At 37.2% G+C, this 20954-nt stretch overlaps 2 protein-coding genes across 2 annotated transcripts; one reads left to right on the forward strand and one right to left on the reverse strand.

Moving 5' to 3' along the window:
• The first annotated feature begins 500 nt into the window (after positions 1–500).
• Positions 501–1695, forward strand: LOC128742539 (protein dj-1beta). Its single transcript, XM_053838941.1, has 5 exons — positions 501–671; positions 746–841; positions 901–1030; positions 1087–1177; positions 1239–1695. The coding sequence occupies exons 1-5, from the start codon at positions 585–587 to the stop codon at positions 1393–1395; spliced, it is 561 nt and encodes a 186-aa protein (XP_053694916.1). The 5' UTR covers positions 501–584; the 3' UTR covers positions 1396–1695.
• A 781-nt stretch (positions 1696–2476) lies between these two features.
• LOC128745144 (cystathionine gamma-lyase) lies at positions 2477–15694 on the reverse strand. The gene is made up of 5 exons (XM_053842148.1): positions 15531–15694; positions 3856–4012; positions 3422–3796; positions 3180–3360; positions 2477–3074 (listed from the first exon to the last, which is right to left on the reverse strand). The coding sequence occupies exons 1-5, from the start codon at positions 15563–15565 to the stop codon at positions 2605–2607; spliced, it is 1218 nt and encodes a 405-aa protein (XP_053698123.1). The 5' UTR covers positions 15566–15694; the 3' UTR covers positions 2477–2604.
• Between the last annotated feature and the right edge of the window lie 5260 nt (positions 15695–20954).

Raw genomic sequence — 20954 nt, forward strand, 5'->3', positions numbered from 1 at the left:
TTGGCGTAAACGAAAGAAAGAGCACGGTAGTGTTGGAAGAGAAAAGTGTCAGATTTGATGTATGCAGAGTTGTCAAAAAGATTGTTCGCATATTACGAACACAATTTATAGCGGCCATCATTATAGCGCGTGAAAAGCTGGATAGCTCGTAAAAAGCTGGATACCTTGGTGTTGGAGTCTCGCTCTCGTTGATTATATTTATAGCATTATAGCATTTATATCATTTCTAGATAGAATTAACAAAAGGGCGAATGTCGCAAATGTAAACAAACCGGGTGAGAGTTACTTTTTGCTGGACCAGCATAGGAAAATCAACCCTCACTCGGTTTGTTTATGCTTGTGACATTCGCCGTTTTGTTAATTCTATTTTCATTTATATTTATATGCACTATTTCCTCACCTGTACATGATCATTGGTGAAGTCCGTCTGTCCTGTCAACTCAACACCGGTATATGCAGTTTTACCAATATTCTTATATTTCTTATTCCCATCGCAATTTTTAGATAGATCGATTAACTGGTTGTTTGGTCGTTGGGATATTCTAGGTTTTGTCGAGATTGGTGATTCAACCAATTTTGGAAAAATGTCTAAAAAGTTATTAATGTTGTTGCCTCACGGTGCAGAAGAAATGGAGTTTGTTATTACCGTCGACGTGCTGAGAAGATGCGGGGTAAGATTTTCAATCATTTTGCAAAGCGTAAGGTCACCTTGTGTACGCTGCCTTTTAAAATTAAATAACAATAGGTAGTTGTAACAGTGGCAGGACTTGGGGATACTCAAATCAAATGTTCGAGAGATGTGATTATTAATGCAGATACTACATTCGAAGAAGCTGCTAAGGTAGGCAAATATCAGAATCACAATGTAAATCGTTCACACATATTTTTTTACTTCATCAGGACGAATATGATGCTATTGCACTTCCCGGTGGGTTGGGTGGTTCAACAGCTATGTCAGAATCCTCCCTACTGGGCGATGTTTTAAAATCTTTCGAATCTAAAGGAAAGGTGATTGCAGCAATTTGTGCAGGTATATTTGCATGATTGTATTGCCGATTTGTAATTCAAATAACGATTCATTTTTAGCCCCAACAGTACTGCTAACACACTCGATTGCTTTAGGAAAGTCGCTCACATCGTATCCTTCCTTTAAATTTCAGCTTGCTGAAAAATATAAGTTAGTACCTATAGTTCATCATTTAACTGCAAAAATTGAATTATCTATATGTATGTTTCAGATACATCGACGATAAAAGTGTCGTCGTTGACGGCAATCTAGTAACCAGTCGTGGTCCTGGAACGGCGTTCGATTTTGCTTTGAAGCTAGGAGAAATTTTAGTGGGCTTAGATAAAACAAAGCAGGTTGCCTCTGGTATGCTCTACAATGTTAATTAAAAAGATTGATTGAAAAGTCTTATGTATACGCTTTCGAAAAAAAACTATCACATCTATTTTGTAACGCGATCAGATCCGTTCGGATTAGAAATTTCGTTCCTATCTGAATCAAACTGTATGCTATGGGCGCTCTTAAAAACATGTTGACTGGTCTACTTTTGGTGTATATTGGATAAAGTAAAATCCAATGAATTAAGAATAGCTGCGTCACGTCGCATGCAGAAATATTCAGCCAACCCTGTTTTCATATACAAGATCAGTTTTAAATAAATTCTAGGATCGTTTAAATTTGTGGGATCCAGCAAAGTTATTTAAAATAATGAAAAACAATTGTAGTCGCATGTTCAAGTCAATCAGTGCAAGTTGTGCAGTTTCCCGCAACGTGTATTTAATATTTTCGACACGTTGTTTTGGCCATTTTATCGCTTGGTCTATTTAGCACCTCATGTGTTATTTTCTCTATCGTTGTTATATTATGCACGGTTATGTCAGATGGTAATCTAGATTGAACGGTAGATGTTCAAAACGTATTCAAAGCAATATTCTTCTAACTTTACATTTACACCCTCCCTTCAGACTACTGTGACACACATGTTATTTGAATAAACATGAAAATTAACGCTTGCTTGCAAATAAATAGCCTTTAAATCACTTTTCTATACACTAGTTAAACCTACATAAATAATTTATCTATAATATGGGTTAAAGATATTGAATTTTCAAACGATAACTAGTTTTCCATTTTGAAGTATCGCATTAGCGACAGTGCCAAAAATTTCAATGATTATTAAGTACAAACTCATAACTTGCTAATTATTATTTATCCTGGTAGAAATAGGTTTGTTTGTTTATATTTGAGACCTTTTAACCATATCTGGTCATTCAGGTCTGGGTAGAAATAGGTACTGATAAGTGATAAGATGTTTGGAAGAAAAATATTTCAAACGTGGAATAATGTCATTAGGACATAGAAAGCTTCATTGACACACTTTGCCCCGTTACACACTTTGCCCCGTCCTAACCTACATACATAGATCCGCTGGAACAGCAAAGCTTCAAGCGCAAAATAAAACATTCTAAATTATTGTTTTAGTCATTTATTTAAAAACCATGACAAGTTTACAACAGTTAATCTTGACACAATAAAATATGAATAATCATATTTTTTCTGTAGAGTTTCTTGAGTTTAGCAAGTCAGCCAAATGCTTTTCAAATATTGCTCAAAGCTTGCTTCAAATCTTCTATTAAATCGTCAGAATCTTCAAGTCCAACTGATATTCTGATTAATCCATTCGTGATTCCTAGGGCAATTCGCTGTTCTTCGGGTACGGAGGCATGTGTCATTACTGATGGCAGCTCTGCAAGACTCTCGTAGCCGCCCAAACTTTCGGCTAAGGTAAAAACTTCTAATGATTTCAGGAATTTTGTTGCTTCTTCCAAACCGCCTTTGATGTAGAAGGACATAATACCGCTGTGACCGTATGTTTGACGCTTGGCTAATTCATGCTGAGGATGGGACGGTAGGCCAGGATGCAACACGCGTTCTACTTTCGGATGATTTTCTAAGAACTTTGCTACTGCCAGTGAATTCATCTTATGCCGCTCCATTCGAAGAGACAATGTTTTCAAACTGCGGTTCACGAGGTAACAATCAAATGGTGAAGGCACGATACCGGTAGCTATAAATAAAATTATGCGGTGAATAGAAAATACTGAAGGCACTCTGATTGAACCAAGAGCTTTATCCAATCAACAGTAAATGACAAGCTCTCTATGGATCTTACCATTCTGAAGAAATTTGAGCTTCTCATATAGGGCTTCGTCATTTGTAACAGTTGCGCCCATAATAACGTCGGAATGGCCATTCATATACTTTGTTAATGAATACATTACGATGTCAGCCCCAAGATCTAACGGGCGCTGAAAATAGGAAGACAGAAATGTGTTGTCTACCACCACAACCACCTGCAGAGAAAAGATATAGTACATAAAACGGTTTGAAGTATACGCATGATTTTCTCATTACCCCAGGAAACTTATGCGCCACTGCACATACTGCTGCGATATCAATAACTTTCAACAACGGATTAGTAGGAGTTTCAATCCAAAACAGCTTGGTATTAGATTTCACCGCCGCTTCGACTTTGGCCAAGTCAGTACAATCCACAAAATCGATCGTGATGTTCATTTTCATCGCTACCTTTCTTAGCAGCCGATTGGTACCACCGTATAGATCATCTCCAGCGACAACATGGTCACCAGCTTCTAGCATCGTAATCATGGCAGTCGTTGCACCCAAACCCGATGAGAACGTAAGACCGTATTTGCCATTATCTAAAGCCGCAAGACATCTTTCTAGCACATCTCGAGTCGGATTTCCACTGCGACCATATTCAAAGCCCTGTAGAACATTTTATTGTATAACAAAATATTCCTATTACTTCACACTAGAATACATACACTATGTTGAGCCGGACCGAATTGTTTAAATGTTGTGCTCATACTTATTGGCGGAACGACCGCATTGCTTTTCCATTGACTGGCTTCTTGACCTACGTGTATCGCCTTCGTGGCGAATCCTTTCGGTTGAGCTAGAAAGCCATCGTCAGCTATCATTCTGAAAGAAAATCATAATTCAATACATAAAGTTATATTCTGATAGAAAAGTATAAAGTCCCAGACCCAGGGTTGTGTTTGTTTTACTGTAAAAAAAGCAAAGCCTAGGTGCTACATTCCGTTATCGAAACTTGAACTTCTGTTTTTATACGACAGACTTCGCAGCCAGCTGTTAGAGTACAGGACAATTGCAGGACCAGTTGCTACGATCGTATTGGCTCTAACAGTCTCTCCCAGCCGGGATTTGTTTTACTTAAGAAAGTTAAAAACACTGCTAAACATTGGCGAAACTAGTGCTCATTTCTAGAAGGGGCTATAGGCCCGGCATTTTTTTGCCATTTCATTTGGTCGGCCAGATCAATTTTTCTAGGGAGGGAGGGGGGCTAAATCTCTCCTAGGGGGGGGGGGGGGCGGTGAGCCGAAGAAACCGATCTCAGAGTTTTATATAATTTTATTCACAGGTAAAGTTTAGAGACTTATGAACGAAAACCTTTGGCGAAACCAGGGGGCGCTAAGCCCCTCCTAGGAGAGATTTAGCCCCCCCTAGAAATATGGAGCTGGCCGACCAAATAAAATGGTCGAAAAATATGCTGGAGGCTATAGCCCTCCCCCCTAGAAATGAGCGTTAGTTCCGTCAATGATGAAAACAATATTTATAACAATTCGACATCATCAATTTTCTCAGAAAATTCTCCGATTTTCTCGAACTGCGCTTATTTAAATCGTTCAAAGCTCTTGAGCCCAGCGTCGTAAAAATGTTTTTTTAAGGAAAATGTAAGCAAATTTTCTTAGCAAATCAGAAGAAATATTACCTAAAAAGCAAATCCTTGGGCTTAAAGGTCTTTTTTATACTTGACTCTTTTTTATCGACAGACTTCGCGGTTGGCTGGTAGAGTACAGGACAGTTACGGGGTTAGTGCAAAAATCCTACTGACTCTATCTAGCAGCACCGTCTAGCCGAGATTCGAACATACGACGACTGACTTGTTACACCAGCATATCGTAGCTCGAAGCTAACTGAGCGGTAAGAAATATTACCTACCAGGTATAAAATTCTTAATAATTTTTTTTTATCAATCCTCGTGATTTTAGTCATGACCATGAAATGCGGTCAGGCATATATTAATATTTGTTTTGAAACAATGGTTCTACAATTGATGAAGGGACGGTAAGGGAAAGTAATGAAGAAGAATTGTTTTGGGTATGGAGGGGAAAGAGTGCCTTATCGTTTAAAAAAAATCTTAATAAATGTTAGAAAAACTTGTCACGGAGATTTTTTAAATTTTTTGACGTAGGACTACGTCTTTGTTTACTATACTGGTACTGGGTAGCACTTTGTGAAAACGAAAATAGAAGTGTAACGTTTGAATGAAAGATTTTAAATGCTAATAACTACTAAACTACTGAACGAAACTGAACAATTTATATGTCGTTGGATAGATAAAATGACCAGCAATTTTATAGGGGTTGAGAGAGCCGTTTTAAGGGGGGCGTAAGAGGGGGGGCTCCTATAAAACTGAAACGCAAATTTCCTCAATACTGGAAAACTATTTAAGCAAATGGAACCAAATTTGGCATGTGGGGGTTTCAGAAAGTAGGATTTTTTTCTACGGTGTACTGTCAGGCTAGAACTAGTCAAGCAAATGGAACCAAATTTGGAATGTAGGGGGTTCAGAAGGAAAGGATTTTTTTATGGTAAATTGAGACCCCTCTCTTCTTTAGGAGAGTGGGGGGGCTCCCATACAAATAATATACATATTTCCTGATAACTCGAGAACTAATCAAGCAAAAGGAATCAAAATTGGCAAGTGGGGGTTTTTGGAGGTAAGATGTTTTTCTATGGTGTACTGAGACCCCTTCTTCTTCTAAGAAGGGGGCTCCCATACAAATGAAATACAAATTACCTCAGAACTCTAGAACTAATCAAGCAAATAGAACTAAATTTAGCATGTGGGGGTTTTAGAAGGCAGGAGTTTTTTCTATGGTATGAGACCCATCCGTCTTTTAATAGGGGAATGTTTTCTATGGTGGATTAGAACCTTTGCTTTCTTTAAGAAGGGCAGATCCCATACAAATGAAATACAAATTTCTTCATAACTCGAGAAATAATCAAGCAAATGGCTCCCAATTTGGCATGTTGGGATTTTTGGAGGCATGAATTTTTTTTTGAATTTATTTATTTTATGATGGTTTGAGACCCCTCACCCCTGTGGTAGGAGGATAAGGACTACTCATACAAAAATTAGTTATTCATTACCATTTCAACCTTTATGATGCACACAAGTGATTTTTAAAAGAAATTTTATCTCATAGGTTGCAGGCGTTGTACTTATGAACCCCCGTCCACGTATTTTCAAAGTCACCATTACAATAAATGAAGAATTGAATCTGAATATTTCGCTCTTCTCTTTTAAACATTCACTTAAACAATGCCACTCACAGATTCTTATAAACATACATATGCCAGAAATGCAGTTCACATTAGTCTTTGATCTGATGATCTGATATAGCCCTACGTCACCCTTTCGTACAACTCTTAGGGCTGTATACCTTGTAGTTTTTTTTTTCTAAAAATAAATGAAAATGTAACAAGAACCATTTAATGCTAGTGTAAAAACTGAAATGAGTGTAAAGTTAATCACGGTTATATGCAATCGTACTGCTTGTGAAAAGAAAACATCTCTATCGTTACGGCAAATTAGAACTACGTATTTTGACCAATCGCAAGCGTGGATTTTTAGTTAGACAATACCTAACATTTTTCAATTATTTATAAGTTTGTTAGGGAAATATGTGATCTACTGTATAGTAATGGTTTCATAAAAAAAATCCAATCGATTGATACCAATATCTCTATAATCTATAGAGGGATGACTAAGTTATATGCGAACAAACTATAACCACTTTTCGTTGCATGTTCCCTTTTTGTTTTTCTAAAGCGCACCCCAATATAGAAATCAAAGACGTAGTCCTACTTTAAAAATGAAAATAAGAAAATATTAAAAATGTTGGTTCGAAAAAGCTTTTAATATTTTTTTAAAACCATTTTTGTATTATATAATCGGCTCACAAAGAAAATATGCGTCTAGTTTCTTTTAAATTAATTTAAGCATAAGCGAAGGTGTAGGTTTGATGTTTAGACTTTAGAGTGCTATTTACATTCATTTAAAAATAATCGAATTTTCCCGTAAACTGCCCAAATTACTGTAAAATAGAATTAAAACACTAATATTGCTAATAATTATTAGTCTAGCGTGGTCGATGTACGTCATTCCAGCATAGAATTGACTTGCTTACAGTATAAATGTAGGCACGTCTTATCAACATTTAACAAGCAGCACCCATTGAACGTGCCTTCTCTATGGATCCTCCACAAACATTTCGGGGCATCTATAGGTAGAAACAAGTTGAACTGGCTATCAAGTCATTTCGTGATAACCGCAAGTCAATTTTGAGAGTTCGTTGCAAATCATGCTTTAGATTACGTGTGGCAGTATTTTGTTTTGTTTTCAAAATAATGATAATGGAAAAAGATATGAAAGTACCACAAAGTCAGCATGTGATTCGAAACAATGTTTTTTTTTGCAGAGATACGTGCTGAAGCGACTAATCAAGCATGTTTCCAGAATTTCTTCGGAGACAAGACAGCTTTTACCTAGGAAAAACGCTAAGAAAAATAAAAAAAGGTGGCCTTTTTCGGTTGTAAAACCAGCCACGCCACTTAAAACAGAGATGGGTCGACTTTTGCAGTCAGCCAAACAGTTTTCCGGTTCCCAGCAACTACCGTCATTGCAATTATTTATTTTAGTTTTGCTTGCTAGAATGTGATATTTACATGGATACAAGTGGAAAGATAAGGAGAGTAGTATTGTAGTTTGCGAATGTAGTACAGTTTTCTAAACAATCGGTCAGTGCAAACACAACTGAGGACAGACACGTCTAGTAATCCATTGCAAATTACTTCTGAACAGCTGGAAGAATATATGACAGAAAACGCTTCGCATCATTCAGCTAAACTTGTTTTAAATGACTTACAATGTATTGTCATCTATACCTATAAAAATGGATTTCTGTCTGTCTGTCTTTCTGTCCCTATGTTCCTTATAGAATCGAAAACTACTGAACCGATCGGCGTGAAAATTTGCATGTGGGGATTTTTGGGGCTAGAAAAGGTTCTCTCAATGGCAAAAGACCCCTCCCGCCACTAAAAGGGGGGGGGCTCCCATACAAATCTATGCCTATAAAATTGGATTTCTGTCTGCTCTATGTTCCTTATAGAATCGAAACTGAACTACTGAACCGATCGGAGTGAAAATTTGCATGTAGGGGTTTTTGGTGCCAGGGAAGGTTCTTATGTTGGTTAAAGATCCCTCCCCCCACTAAGAGGGGGGCTCCCATACAAATCTATACCTATAAAAATGGATTTCTGGCTGTCTACCCGAATGTTCCTTATAGAATCAAAAACTACTGAACCGATCAGCGTGAAAATTTGCATATAGGGGGTTTTGGGGCCAGGGAAGGTTCTTATGATGGTTAGAGACCCCTCCCCCCACTAAGAGAGGGGCGCTCCCATACAAATGAAACACAAATTTTTGCATAACTCGAGAACTAATCAACCAAATGGAACAAAATTTTACATGTGGGTGTTTTTGGAGACAAGTATTTTTTCTATGGTGAATTGAGACCCCTCCCCACTTTAGGAGGGGGGGGGGCTCCTGTACAAATGAAATACAAGTTTCCTCATAACTCGAGAACTAATCAAGCAAATGAAACCAAATTGAGCATGTGGGTATTTTTGTACGCAATTTTTTTTTCTGTGGTGAATTGAGACCCCTCCCCTCTTTAGGAGGGGAATAATGAATCGTCTCCCTTTTAAGAGGGGAGGCTTCCATACAAATGAAATACAAATTTCCTCATAACTCGAGAACTAATCAAGCAAATGGAACAAAATTTGACATGTGGGTGTTTTTGGAGACTAGAATTTTTTCTATGGTGAATTGAAACCTCTCCCCACTTTAGGAGGAGGGGCTCCTCCCAAGTCACCATAAGCATTAATCCAAAACCGTATATTGGTAATAATTCTGCATTCCTGGTGCCAAACTCTTGTATATCAGCAATCTTAATGCTTTTAAACTGTATATTAACATTGTTAATGAATAGAAGCATTAACGTAAATCGGCATTAACGAAAGCAATATATGCGCATATAACGTAACAATATAATGCATTTAGTCAATTGCATTAAAACGAGCAGTAAGTGTTGATAAACCGCTTGTACTTGACTTCTTATTTTGTTATTCTACGGCCACTATTCGTGCCCTTTTCCACCTAACGGATACGGATGCCGTCTTTTTCTACCCTATTGGTAATGCAGGACAAGTAGCTATGATATGAGAGGGAATATCACCAAGATTTAAATATTGCTAATTGCAAGAAAAATTTTCCAATCAATAAGTGCGAAAACGCTCTAAAAAGTGCTATTTTAGCTTAAATCGTTTCGGTCTCTTCGGCGCACTTATTGCTTGGAATGTAACGAAAAAGTGCGCCGAACACACCGAAACGATTTAAAGTAAAATAGTACTTTTATGAGCGACATCGCACTTTGGATGATACAATTTTCCTTGCAATTAGCAATACACTCAAGTACTTTTTTTACACAGTTAGTTTTTTCGAATATTGAGAACGAGGCTATTTAGGGACCATTCATTTATTTCTCAATACGTTTGGGAGAGGCTCGACATTCGTCACGTATTTTGTAAATGGTCCCTAAATTGCACCGTTCTTGAGCTGAGAGAGAGTTGCGAAGACGGTCTTCTTTTTCTCATGCTTTGGCTGTTCTTCTTCTTCCTATTATACGTTTGCTTTCATTTTCGGGCAAATAAATAAAACTTGTGCGTGAACATCTCATTGGACGTGTGAAGTGTGCGCTTTATAATAACATATTTTGGTGTTAATTGGCCCACGGGTATTTCAGTTTTTGCAAAAATGTTAGTTTACAATTGAGACAAACAAGACTAATTCAATTCCAAATGTGTTTTTCACAAAAAAACATCGGCAGAAAACTTATGAGAATTATCAATACTTTTCCATTTTGGGCCAACGATAACGACTGGCTGCATTTGACAGATCGTACTGGCTGCATTTGACGTTACGTTAGAATTTTTCCTCTTCGCGAATCTCTCTCAATTCTTGAGTAATCGAAAAAAAAAACAAACCGTGTAAAACAGACTCGAGTGTACGACTAATTTCAACTCACTCAATCGCGTCCGCTATGCTTTTGATAGCAAAGATGCAAGGAAACGAATGAGGTTGCATGACTAACTCCCGGTTCGAGCCCTGTCTAGGTGGTAACATTATTCAGCATTACAAATATGGTTCTATTTATCCTGCTCCTCTTGAGATGCAGCAAAAAAAAATCGCTTGCTTTTTAAGTTTTTTAAAATTCCGACCGAATCTATTTTTATTTTCCATAACAAGCAAACGATATGCCGTCGATACTTTTTCGATATGTCGATAATGTAGACAAAGTGACGTTTCGATTAAGCCTCAAACAGACACTAATAATGTTTGTTGAATGCTTGTGGCGTAGCATTTTAATAACCCGCTGTTTCGTCTTTTTAGCATTATGTGAGTTCTACAGAAGTATATAAAGAAAAATCTCGGGTACTTTTTCATTTAGACGTATCTGCAAATGAGAGATTCTCTTCGTGTCTCCTCTCTTCCGCTTTTTACGGCGATACTAATGCATTAAAAACAAAATTTTCAAAACATTTAGCTAGCTAGTGACTCCGGCAACCGATTCATGCAAAGCTGATGTATCAAAATGCATTAGTATCGCCGTAAACGGCGGAAGAGAGGAGACACGAAGAGAGTCTCTCATTTGCAGATACGTCGAAATGAAAAAGTACCCGAGAAATAAGCTTTTAAACATAGTTCTGTATGCTTATACAATGTTGTCAAAGGACTAGTGTTTAGTGCTTACTGGTTACTTGGGCTATACAAATGAAATACAAATTTCCTCATGACTCGAGAACTAATCAATCAAATGGAACCATATTTGGGATGTGGGTGTTTTTGGAGGCATGATTTTTTTCTATAATGAATTAGGACCCCTTACCTTTTTAGGAGGGGGGGCTCCCATAGAAATGAAATACAAATTTCCTCATAATTCCAGAACTAATCAAGCAAATGGAACCAAATTTGGCATGTGGGGGGTTTTGGAGGCAGGAATTTTTTAATGGTGGTTTGACCAAAAACTATCAATAGTAACCTTAGATAATTCAGCGCGAGACGGCCACAGGCCGCAAGTGTTGCCGGCGACCTGCCGTCGGAAGCGCCGGCCACTGCTGGGGGCAGCCCCCCGTAGAGATCACGTCTATCTAGGTTTATTTATTTTCCTAGATCTACTGACCTCTATTACTTTCCTTCAGTTGGGTCATCCCTGCGAAATGGTACTTTCTACGAAAAGATTTTCCGTGAAATGGTACATCCCGTGTAAGGTTTTTGCGAAATGGTATTCTGCGAAACTCTATGTTCCGCGTTATGGCAACCGAGAATTGGTGTTCCGCAAAATGGTATCCGGCGAAATGGTTTGTAATAATGGCGAATATTTGAATGCTATCCGCTTTATTTTATCAGGCTAAGCAATGGGGGGAGTTGTTTTCTACTTTACTGTGAGGAAAATTTGTATATTAAAACACTCATGAACTCTTCAGAAACTTACAAAACACGAGATTGTGAGAAAGGTCATCCGAGATTCACGATTTACACTCAAGTACTTTTTTTACACGGTTTGGTTTTTTGAGTATTAAGAACGGGGTAACTTAGAGACCATTCATTTATTTCTCAATACCTTTGGGAGTAGCTCGACATTTCTCACGTAGATTATAAATAGTTCCTTAACTGCACCGTTTTCGAGTAATCGAAAAAAACAAACCGTGTAAAAAAAGACTTGAGTGTATGTACAACACGGTTTAATTTGTGGCAATACGAAGTTTGTCGGGTAAGCTAGTAAATGATAAAATTAAAATATTTTCTTTCTTGTTCACCCGTCATGAAACGGGGCAAGACACTGGAATAAAATTATCACCTTGGACATTAAAATTGTTATTTTTGCTTTAAAATTTTTCCCTCGCGCTAATATTTAGGCCTAAACACAATGCATACGAATTTTAATACGTTCACGGAGAATAAAAATGTAGTTTCAACCATATTTATGGTTGTTTTACGCACAAACAAAAATTTCGTTTTGTTTCAAACTGAAATGTATGATTGAAATGAAAATATTTATTGTTACATCAATGTTAACTTCAAATTTGAAAATATTTTACTTTTAATTCAAAACTGTTATTTACTTGATTCAAACAGAATCTCGTTTGAAAACAACAATATTTTCAGGTTGTTATAAAAATATTTTATTGAGGCTTAAAGCAACAATCATTTTGTTCGAAACAAACTGGAGCTTTTTCGCTCCGTGTTGCAGTAATTTGACAGTTTTTCCATGTCTCTTCGACGTGTCTAACCCTTGCGTGATAAATGTATCATTTTAAACGTAAAGATACCACTTTTCATTGAGACGCGTATGTAGCGGTTAGCAATGGTTCGCTAATTGAGGGTTCGTTAAGTGGATGGTTGGGACCACCCTAAGTCAGGAGGGAGAACCGTAAGCGCCAGATAAAGAGGTTGTGTACAAGACACGATCGCATTGGGGAAGCAGGACTACGTAAGTCTCTTTGTAGCGTAGGCAGCATGTGTCCACGCGTACGATTCTTCATATATACATGCTACATGCAGCATTTGTTGTGACTAACTGTAGGTTGAGAAAATTCGATTATTTTTAAATGATTGTTAATAGCGCTCCAAGTCTTACTTCAACATCAAACACTATTTACATATACATACATATGTATATGTATTTTGATGACATCAAAAAATTGTTATGTTAAAATGGTTTGCCTGTGCTGCAGGTTGAGAAATCCAAATATTTGCAAATTGATAATTTTGACGTAGGACTACGTCTTTGTTTACTATTCTGGGACTGGGTAGCACTTTGTGAAAAAGAAAATAGAAGTGTAACGTTTGAATGAAAAATTTCAAATGCTAATAACTACTAAACTACTGAACGAAACTGAACAATTTATATGTCGTTGGATAGATAAAATGACCAGCAATTTTATGGAAAGGTAAGAGAGCAATTTTAAGGAGGGCGTAAGAGGGGGTGCTCCCATACAAATGAAACATAAATTTCCTCATAACTCTAGAACTAATCAAGCAAATGGAACCAAATTTAGCATGTAGGCGTTTTTGGAGGCATGAATTTATTTTATGATGGTTTGAGACCCCTAACCCCTGTGGTAGAAGGATAAGGACTCTCATACAAATAAAACAGAAATTTTTGCGTAATGCAATATTTTCTGCTATGTAACAAGCGGTAAGTTGTGAAACTAAACTAGTAAAACCTTCTCGGAGAAAGACAGTGAATCGCCGCTGCTAACTTACGTTCCTATTGTCATTCATGTCAAAAGAGGACTTTCGAATGGCACGTCATATTTGCGATAAACGTGCTTTGGCTCTAATTGATTATTTGTAACCAATGGCCCTTTTAAATGCCACAAACGAGTTAAAGTAAGATTATTGAAACATGTCAAGCTACGCATAATCATATTTAATACAATAAGCTGTGGGCTGATCATTCAGTACTATTGCAACCTTTATGAAGCCCACAATTGATTTTAAAAGAAATCTCTATGCCTCAAAGGTTGTAGGCGTTTCAAAGCCACCATTGCATTCAATGAAGAATTGAATCTGAATATTTCGCTCTTCTCTGTTAAACATTCACTTAAACAATGGCACTCACAGATACTTATAAACATACATATGCCAGAAATGCAGTTTACATTAGTCTTTGATCTAATGATCTGACATAGTCCTACGTCATCCTTTCGTACAACCCTTAGGGCTGTATACCTTGTAGTTTTTTTACATGGATTTTATTCATTTTCATGATTGACAGCAACTAAGTAAGTTAAAAATGTTTGCAAAATGTTTTGTACCTTACTGCCTTATACTGAGTTGACGGTCAAATAAATATTGACATCACTACGGATCCCTTCTGCCTTGTCTTGTCCATCATTTTCGAAATAAATTAATCTAAATGTAATGCTTGACTATTCAAACTATGTAAAAAATTGTTGGTAACTAACTGACGCAAAGCAGCAGCACACGTTCAAAACTATTCTCGGATAAGAGTCGTTGATTTTCCTCGCTTTGAGAAAAGCTATTCCTTGAGCACTGTTTCCTTATAAGACAACAGTTCCGAATAAATTTCTGCAGCACACGTATGGATACAGTCAGGCGAAAGGAAAGGATTACCGCTTAATTTTCTACGACGTTTCACTTTCAGGACATCAATTTGAACTAGATTCAATGTTTAAAGATAAACTCGGTTGAAAAAAGGGATGGTTTTACACTTTAATAAAATTGTTTACTTTCAGGACATCAAATTGGACTAGGGTAAATGTTCAAACGATAACATCGGTTGAAGAAGAGGGTGGTCTTGCACTCCTGCGTACTTCCCAAGCACAGATATCAAATTGGACTAGGTTTAATCGCGTTCGTAAGGAATTTTGTTGGGACGAGGAGATTTTGTCACTCTTTCTGGCGTACTTTTCAAGTACAGGTCTAGGTTCAATCGTCGCTAAGAAACTGCAAGCGGGATGGGGAGAATGTCGCTTTTTTTTTTTCTAAAAATACGTTAAAACTATGATGGCGTCTTTTGCAACCAATCACGAAGAAAGGATTTCCAGTTAGTTGCTCCATTATTTTCAACTTTTCAATAGAGCGTACGTTGAAATCAATAGGTTTAGGGTAGATGCGTAGATTTTCCGATTGACACAAAAAAAATTTAAAACCGAAAATCTTGAAACCGCTAAGCTATCAGCGCTAAAAATCTTTTTTTCGTGACGCTCGCATTTTTTGATTTTTTGGAATGACACCCTATCCCAAACCATGCCGCAAGACGTAGTCCCACGTCCAAAATTACAGTCCTAAATTTTCAGAAAACGAACAATCATGTAAAGTTTGAACAAAATCGGAGCACTTTTTACCAGGTGGGTACACCTGTACCCGGTTGATCGGATTGCGTTAATTTTTTGGTTGATCAATTTACGCACGCATAGAATATGTACCATAGATTTCATTTATTCAGCACTGACAAAATCCATGTGTGGAACACATAGAAACATTTTATGATATTTTCTCAGTGTACGTAAATGTTTTTAAGACTGTAGAATTGCTAAGTTCAACGTCACAGGCAGGTCTTATCGTATACCGGAAGGTGTGCTCTATATTGATAAATATTATTTTGAATTGGCATAATTGAACGAATGATGCAATACGCGGTGGCAATTAAGCATTCCATTTTTGCCATCTATCAATAAAAAGTTTGCCCTTCGGATATGATCAGTAATATTAGTTAGTACGTGCTGATTCGATTTAAATGAATAATTAATTATTACTCACCTTTCGGCTCCGTTTGTGTTTTTGTTAATCGACATTTTACTTTTCCTCGAAATGATGGGATCTGTTAGCTTCAGATGATAGGACACCGGCGAACGTGAACTGCGATGCACAGCATAAAACAAAAAACAAGTCCACTCACTCTGCGTTCTGACGCGCGACTGCTGAGTCAGTATAGTATTCGGGACTATCGGCACTCGGTCGAGAGGTGATTACTTCTTTGATAAACTCTCTGTTTTTCGTTTCGAGAGCAGGTAGCGCAAAGCAAGAGCTGAAAACCAGCGATTGAGAATTGAGAGAGTGGCTCCTCGTAACGCTATTTTGTATAGTAGATTGCTGGATCGTAACACATCGCTACATACAGTTTCTCCCTTAAGTGCGTTACGTATAGAGTTCTGAATTGAGAGACTGGCCATGGCAACTCAGTAGCTCGCGAGAACTTGTCATCATTAAACCACGTTTCACGTAATCAATGAGTGTCGTTGGTTTAATGATGCGAGCTTTTGAGTGACATGGCTAGTATCTCAATTCAGAACTTTACAGACTACTCGCTATGTAAGCAGAGATCGAACTTTTATACACTCATAGAAGATAGAACTGTCCATGTGGATTGTTTGTGAAAATTTGTTAGTGAAAGTATTGTTTGTCTTTTGCACTCATCAAGATTCAAACACGCATCATTGATTTTTGAGATTTCAGAAATACTTTTTGTGCTCAAAATACTGTTTTTGACGTAGGACTACGTCTTACGGCAAGTTTTGAGATAGGGTGTCATTCCAAAAAATCGAAAAATGCGAGCGTCACGAAAAATGAAAGGTTTTGAGCGCTAATAGCTCAGCGGTTTTCCGATCGATTTTCAATATTCTTACACCAATCGATCGGAAAATCTTCTAAGAATTGACCCAAATGAAGAAAAGTATGGATTCTTGATGTTGAACTATTGAAAAATTGAAAATAATGAACCTATGTTTTACCAGAATTCTCGCTTCGTGATTGGTTGGAAGATTCTTTACAATGATCTAAACCTATACCAATTTGATATCTGTGCTTGGGAAGTAATCCAAAACAAGTGACGAAGTTTCCTCATTTCAACAAGATTTCTTATGACCGCGGTTAAACCTAGACCATTTTGATGTCCTTGCTTGGGAAGTACGCCAGAAAGAGTGATAAAGCCCCCTCGTGCCAACAGATTTCTTACGAACGCGATTAAACCTAGTCCAATTTGATGTCTGTGTTAGGGAAGTATGCCAGAAAAAATGACAAGTTCGTTGTCCCAACAGATTGCAAATTCTTTACTGCGAGACGATTAAACGGTTTAATTTAAACCTAGGCGAATTTGCTATCTGTGTTGGAAAAATGTGCTACAGCTGTAGTGTTCGGTTACAATACGACTCTGTATGTAGTGAAAGTGTAGTGAAAAGATGTGCTGTTGATAAAATAGGATTGAATTGGTAAAATCCCTTCAACGACGGGAACCATGGGTAATAAAAACAATCTTTAATTTCAGTAAGGTAGCAGGAAAGCAATAGTTTGTGTTCTTGATTTTGTTAAGTGGTTTTCAAATGCACAATCTTTTGAGAATTGAACGTAAGCAATGTTACTACTTTGATAAATGTTACATACAACGCATGTAGCATGTTTGTATGTTGCATATAGCATGTATACATGAAGAATCGAATGATTGCAAGCATGAATACATGCTACTATCACTACAAAGAGACCTACGTAGTCCTGCGTCACCTAAATATGCGGTCGTGTCTTGTACACAACCCCTCTGATTTTTAAGGTTGTTAAACTTTAACAAACCGCTTTTCTGTATCACAAATAGAACGGACTTTCGCAAGTAGCAGCACCGTGTTGCACACATAGCGAATTATCGCGAAATTTGCAGTTAACTAGTAACTTCATCGTTTTTACTTTGCGTTGGCAACGTTGATAAGTGCTAACCTTGCTACGGGCCCTCGGTCCTTGGTCTCACTGACAGCCAGCGTTGTGAACCGGTTTTGACGTAGGACTACGTCTTACGGCAAGGTTTGGGATAGGGTGTCATTCCAAAAAATCGAAAAATGCGAGCGTCACGAAAAAATGAAAGATTTTGAGCGCTAATAGCTTAGCAGTTTCCGGGTCAATTTTAAGTATTTTTACGCCAATCGTTCGGAAAATCTTCTAAGCATCAATACCAATAATGAAACCTATTGATTTCCAAGTATGTACTATCGAAAAATTGAAAATAATGAACAACACCCGCCAGGGTTCGAATCCGGTTATAATCTCAGATTACAGCTTGGTTCGACTCATGCACCTTCCAGCATTGGACAAAAGGTAGGAGTCAAAATGACTACTTGTCAAGCATAGCTACCAATACCCCCCCCCCTTCATTTTTTTTCATTTTCATTTATTTCAATTATTTTTTCAGTAAGGGGAAAAGCCAAGATGGAAACGGTCTCAAACAACTTTTGTCTCAATCTCAGGCATAAAAACCCCTTGAAAGAGCTTTACATGTACCTTAACCACTAATTACAAAAATCGCGGTTTCTTCCCCTATAGCTAAAAAATTACAATACAGTTCGGTTTGATTTATGGACCTCAGGCAGTCATAAGACTGATTGGGAGGTTCTCCTTCGCTGTCTGTTTGTGCATAAGAGAGCATACAGATCACTTGTGTTTATATAATATTATCTATAATGTATTTTTTTAAAGTTTTCTTGAATGTGTAAATAGATAAAATATTTTTAAGATATATTGGCAAATTATTAAAATTAATTATTGCCGGATAAATACAACCAAGTCTAACGTAATTTGTTCTTGGGGTTACGACGCTGAAGTTACTCACATTGCGAGTTTCATATCGATGGGCTTCATTTAATAACCGTAGGTTTAGACTGTGTTTGATCAGATTTGTTTTTACTTTGTATATAAATAGCACAGACTCGTAATAATTAATTTGGCGTAGGTTCAGCACTTTGTTAACAGCATATAAGTCTAAAGTTCTTACATTTGGGTCTAAATACTGCTCCCAGAAAATGATTCTCATGAACTTATTTAGAGTAATGGAAATTTTGCTTAGAACATAGTTGGGCGCGTTCTGCCATATAATATTTAGATAGCTAATTTGTGAGTGTACATGAGCATAGAAAAGATTCTTTTTCTCTCTCATAGGCAACATATGGCTAGCTTGACGAAGAATTCCGAGAAATTTTACTATTCTCCGGTGTATTTGTTCAACGTGTAGATTCCACTTAAGATTTTGCTGTAATATCAGCCCTAGGTATGTGATTGAGTCGACTCTTTGTAGCTTTTCTTTTCCTAGCCATAGAACATAGTCCAAGTCACCATAATGATTAGTACTGGCAAAAATTATATATTTGGTTTTAGACGCATTGACTGTTAACCCGTTGTCATAAAACCATCGATAGATTAGATTTAGGTCATGTTGCATATCCTCAAATAATCGTTCTACACTATTGGACTCGAACACTACCGCAGCATCATCGGCATACAGTTGAAGTTTGCCCTTCAACGGCAGCTCAAAAATGTCGTTAATAAAAATATTGAAGAGCAGGGGACCTAATATGGAACCTTGGGGTACACCAAATCCCACGGTGAGATCGGAGCTTGATTGGTTTTCAATTACTACGCGTTGTTGTCTGCCGTTCAGATATGATTCAAGTAATGTCAAGGCTTGATTCCTTATGCCATACCTTTGCAGTTTAGTCAGCAATATGCAATGAGAAACGCAGTCAAAGGCTTTTGACACATCGATGAAAATAGTAGAGCAAATTTTACGCTGATCAATATTTCGTTGAATTTCATTAACAAGGTTAATGGTAGCACTCGTGGTATTCGAGTTTGGCTGAAAACCATATTGGTTTTTGTGAATTGTGGTATGTCGATTGAAGAAACTGCGTAACCTTTTTTCGATTAACTTTTCAAATACTTTGGAAAGAGTTGGGAGTATTGAAATAGGCCTATAGTTACAAGTATACTTTTTTTGACCGCTTTTGAAAATAGGTACTACTTTTGCATGTTTTAAACAGTCAGGAAACGAACCTTCTTCGAGCATCTGGTTGAACAAATGTGTTAATTTGGGAACAAAGATAGCCATGTTGTTTGTAATCAATTTAGATGGAATTCCATCGGTTCCAGCTGCGCTTGAACTTTTTAGACCATGAACGTAATTACAGATTTCGTTATTTGTAGCCGGTAGCATAACTATGGAACCTGGAGTAGTAGTGTGAAGCGTGAATGTCTGCGCATCATGATTGAAAATTTGTAGCAAGTTATTGTGTAGTTCGCATGGAATTTTGACGAAGTAACTATTGAAAGCATTGCAAATTGCTGTTTTATCCTTCAATGTAATTTCACCAACAACTATTTCCGTTATTTCTTTGCGGGTATTAGATTTGTGGAAGACAATTTCGTTCAATATGCTCCATACCTTTCTGATGTTGCAACGATTCTGGGCTATTAAGCTTTGGTAATAACTTTTTTGTTTTTGTTTAATAATTCGGGCTACGTAGTTTTTTTGTCTTTTGTAATTTTGATGAATTATTTGATTTGCCGGCCATTGAATTGTTCTTTTATACAATTGATTCCTAGACCTAATTTCTTGTAAGACAACCTCATCAATCCAGGGTGCTTTACTACAGTATCTTTTACTAGTATGGACAACGTATGCGTTTCTTGCCATTGTATCAGTTATGAGCTTCGTTAGATTATTTAGGGTGTCTGTCGTATGTATAGATTGTGCCAGTTCAGACGAAATGCGATCGAAATTATATTTGACATTATGTCGTTCTTTATAACCAGGTGTACGCCTATGCCCGAAGCTAACTAATAATGATTTGTGATCACTGAAACTTATGTTATCTAAACAAAAGTAAAATTTTTGGCAGTATAAGTCCGTAAATGCATGATCTATGATCGAACCTGAGGCCCCACTTCCACGAGTGGCATAATTGCTATCAACTTTAACTCAAAAACGTAAACCCATTAGACTCTACCGCCGACACATAACTACGATGGGTTGCGTTGAGTAGGTTAATGTTGAAATCTCCCACGCAAAGTAGTTTATTAGATCGTTCGAGAAAATTATCTAAATAATCTACACTGTCTCTAAAACTAACATGAGGAGGCCTATAAATTGTTGCGATGTTTATTTTGGGATTTAATAAAGATATAACTACCAAACTACCTTCTAAAAATTCTTCGTTTCTGATGACATTATACTGCAACGACTGATGAATAAAAATACAGGCTCCACCGCCTGTTCGATTGGAGCGCGGACAGCAAACTACTTCATAGTTGGGTAAGTGGCACATATAAAGTTCGTCTGGGCTCAGTCTAATTTCAGTTATACAAATAAGGTGAACAACAGTTCCAAAATTAGATATATATATCAGTAGATCATCAAGTTTGTTTCGTATC

The sequence above is a fragment of the Sabethes cyaneus genome, chromosome 1 (assembly GCF_943734655.1).
Source record: "Sabethes cyaneus chromosome 1, idSabCyanKW18_F2, whole genome shotgun sequence".
Classification (NCBI taxonomy): Eukaryota; Metazoa; Arthropoda; class Insecta; order Diptera; family Culicidae; genus Sabethes; species Sabethes cyaneus.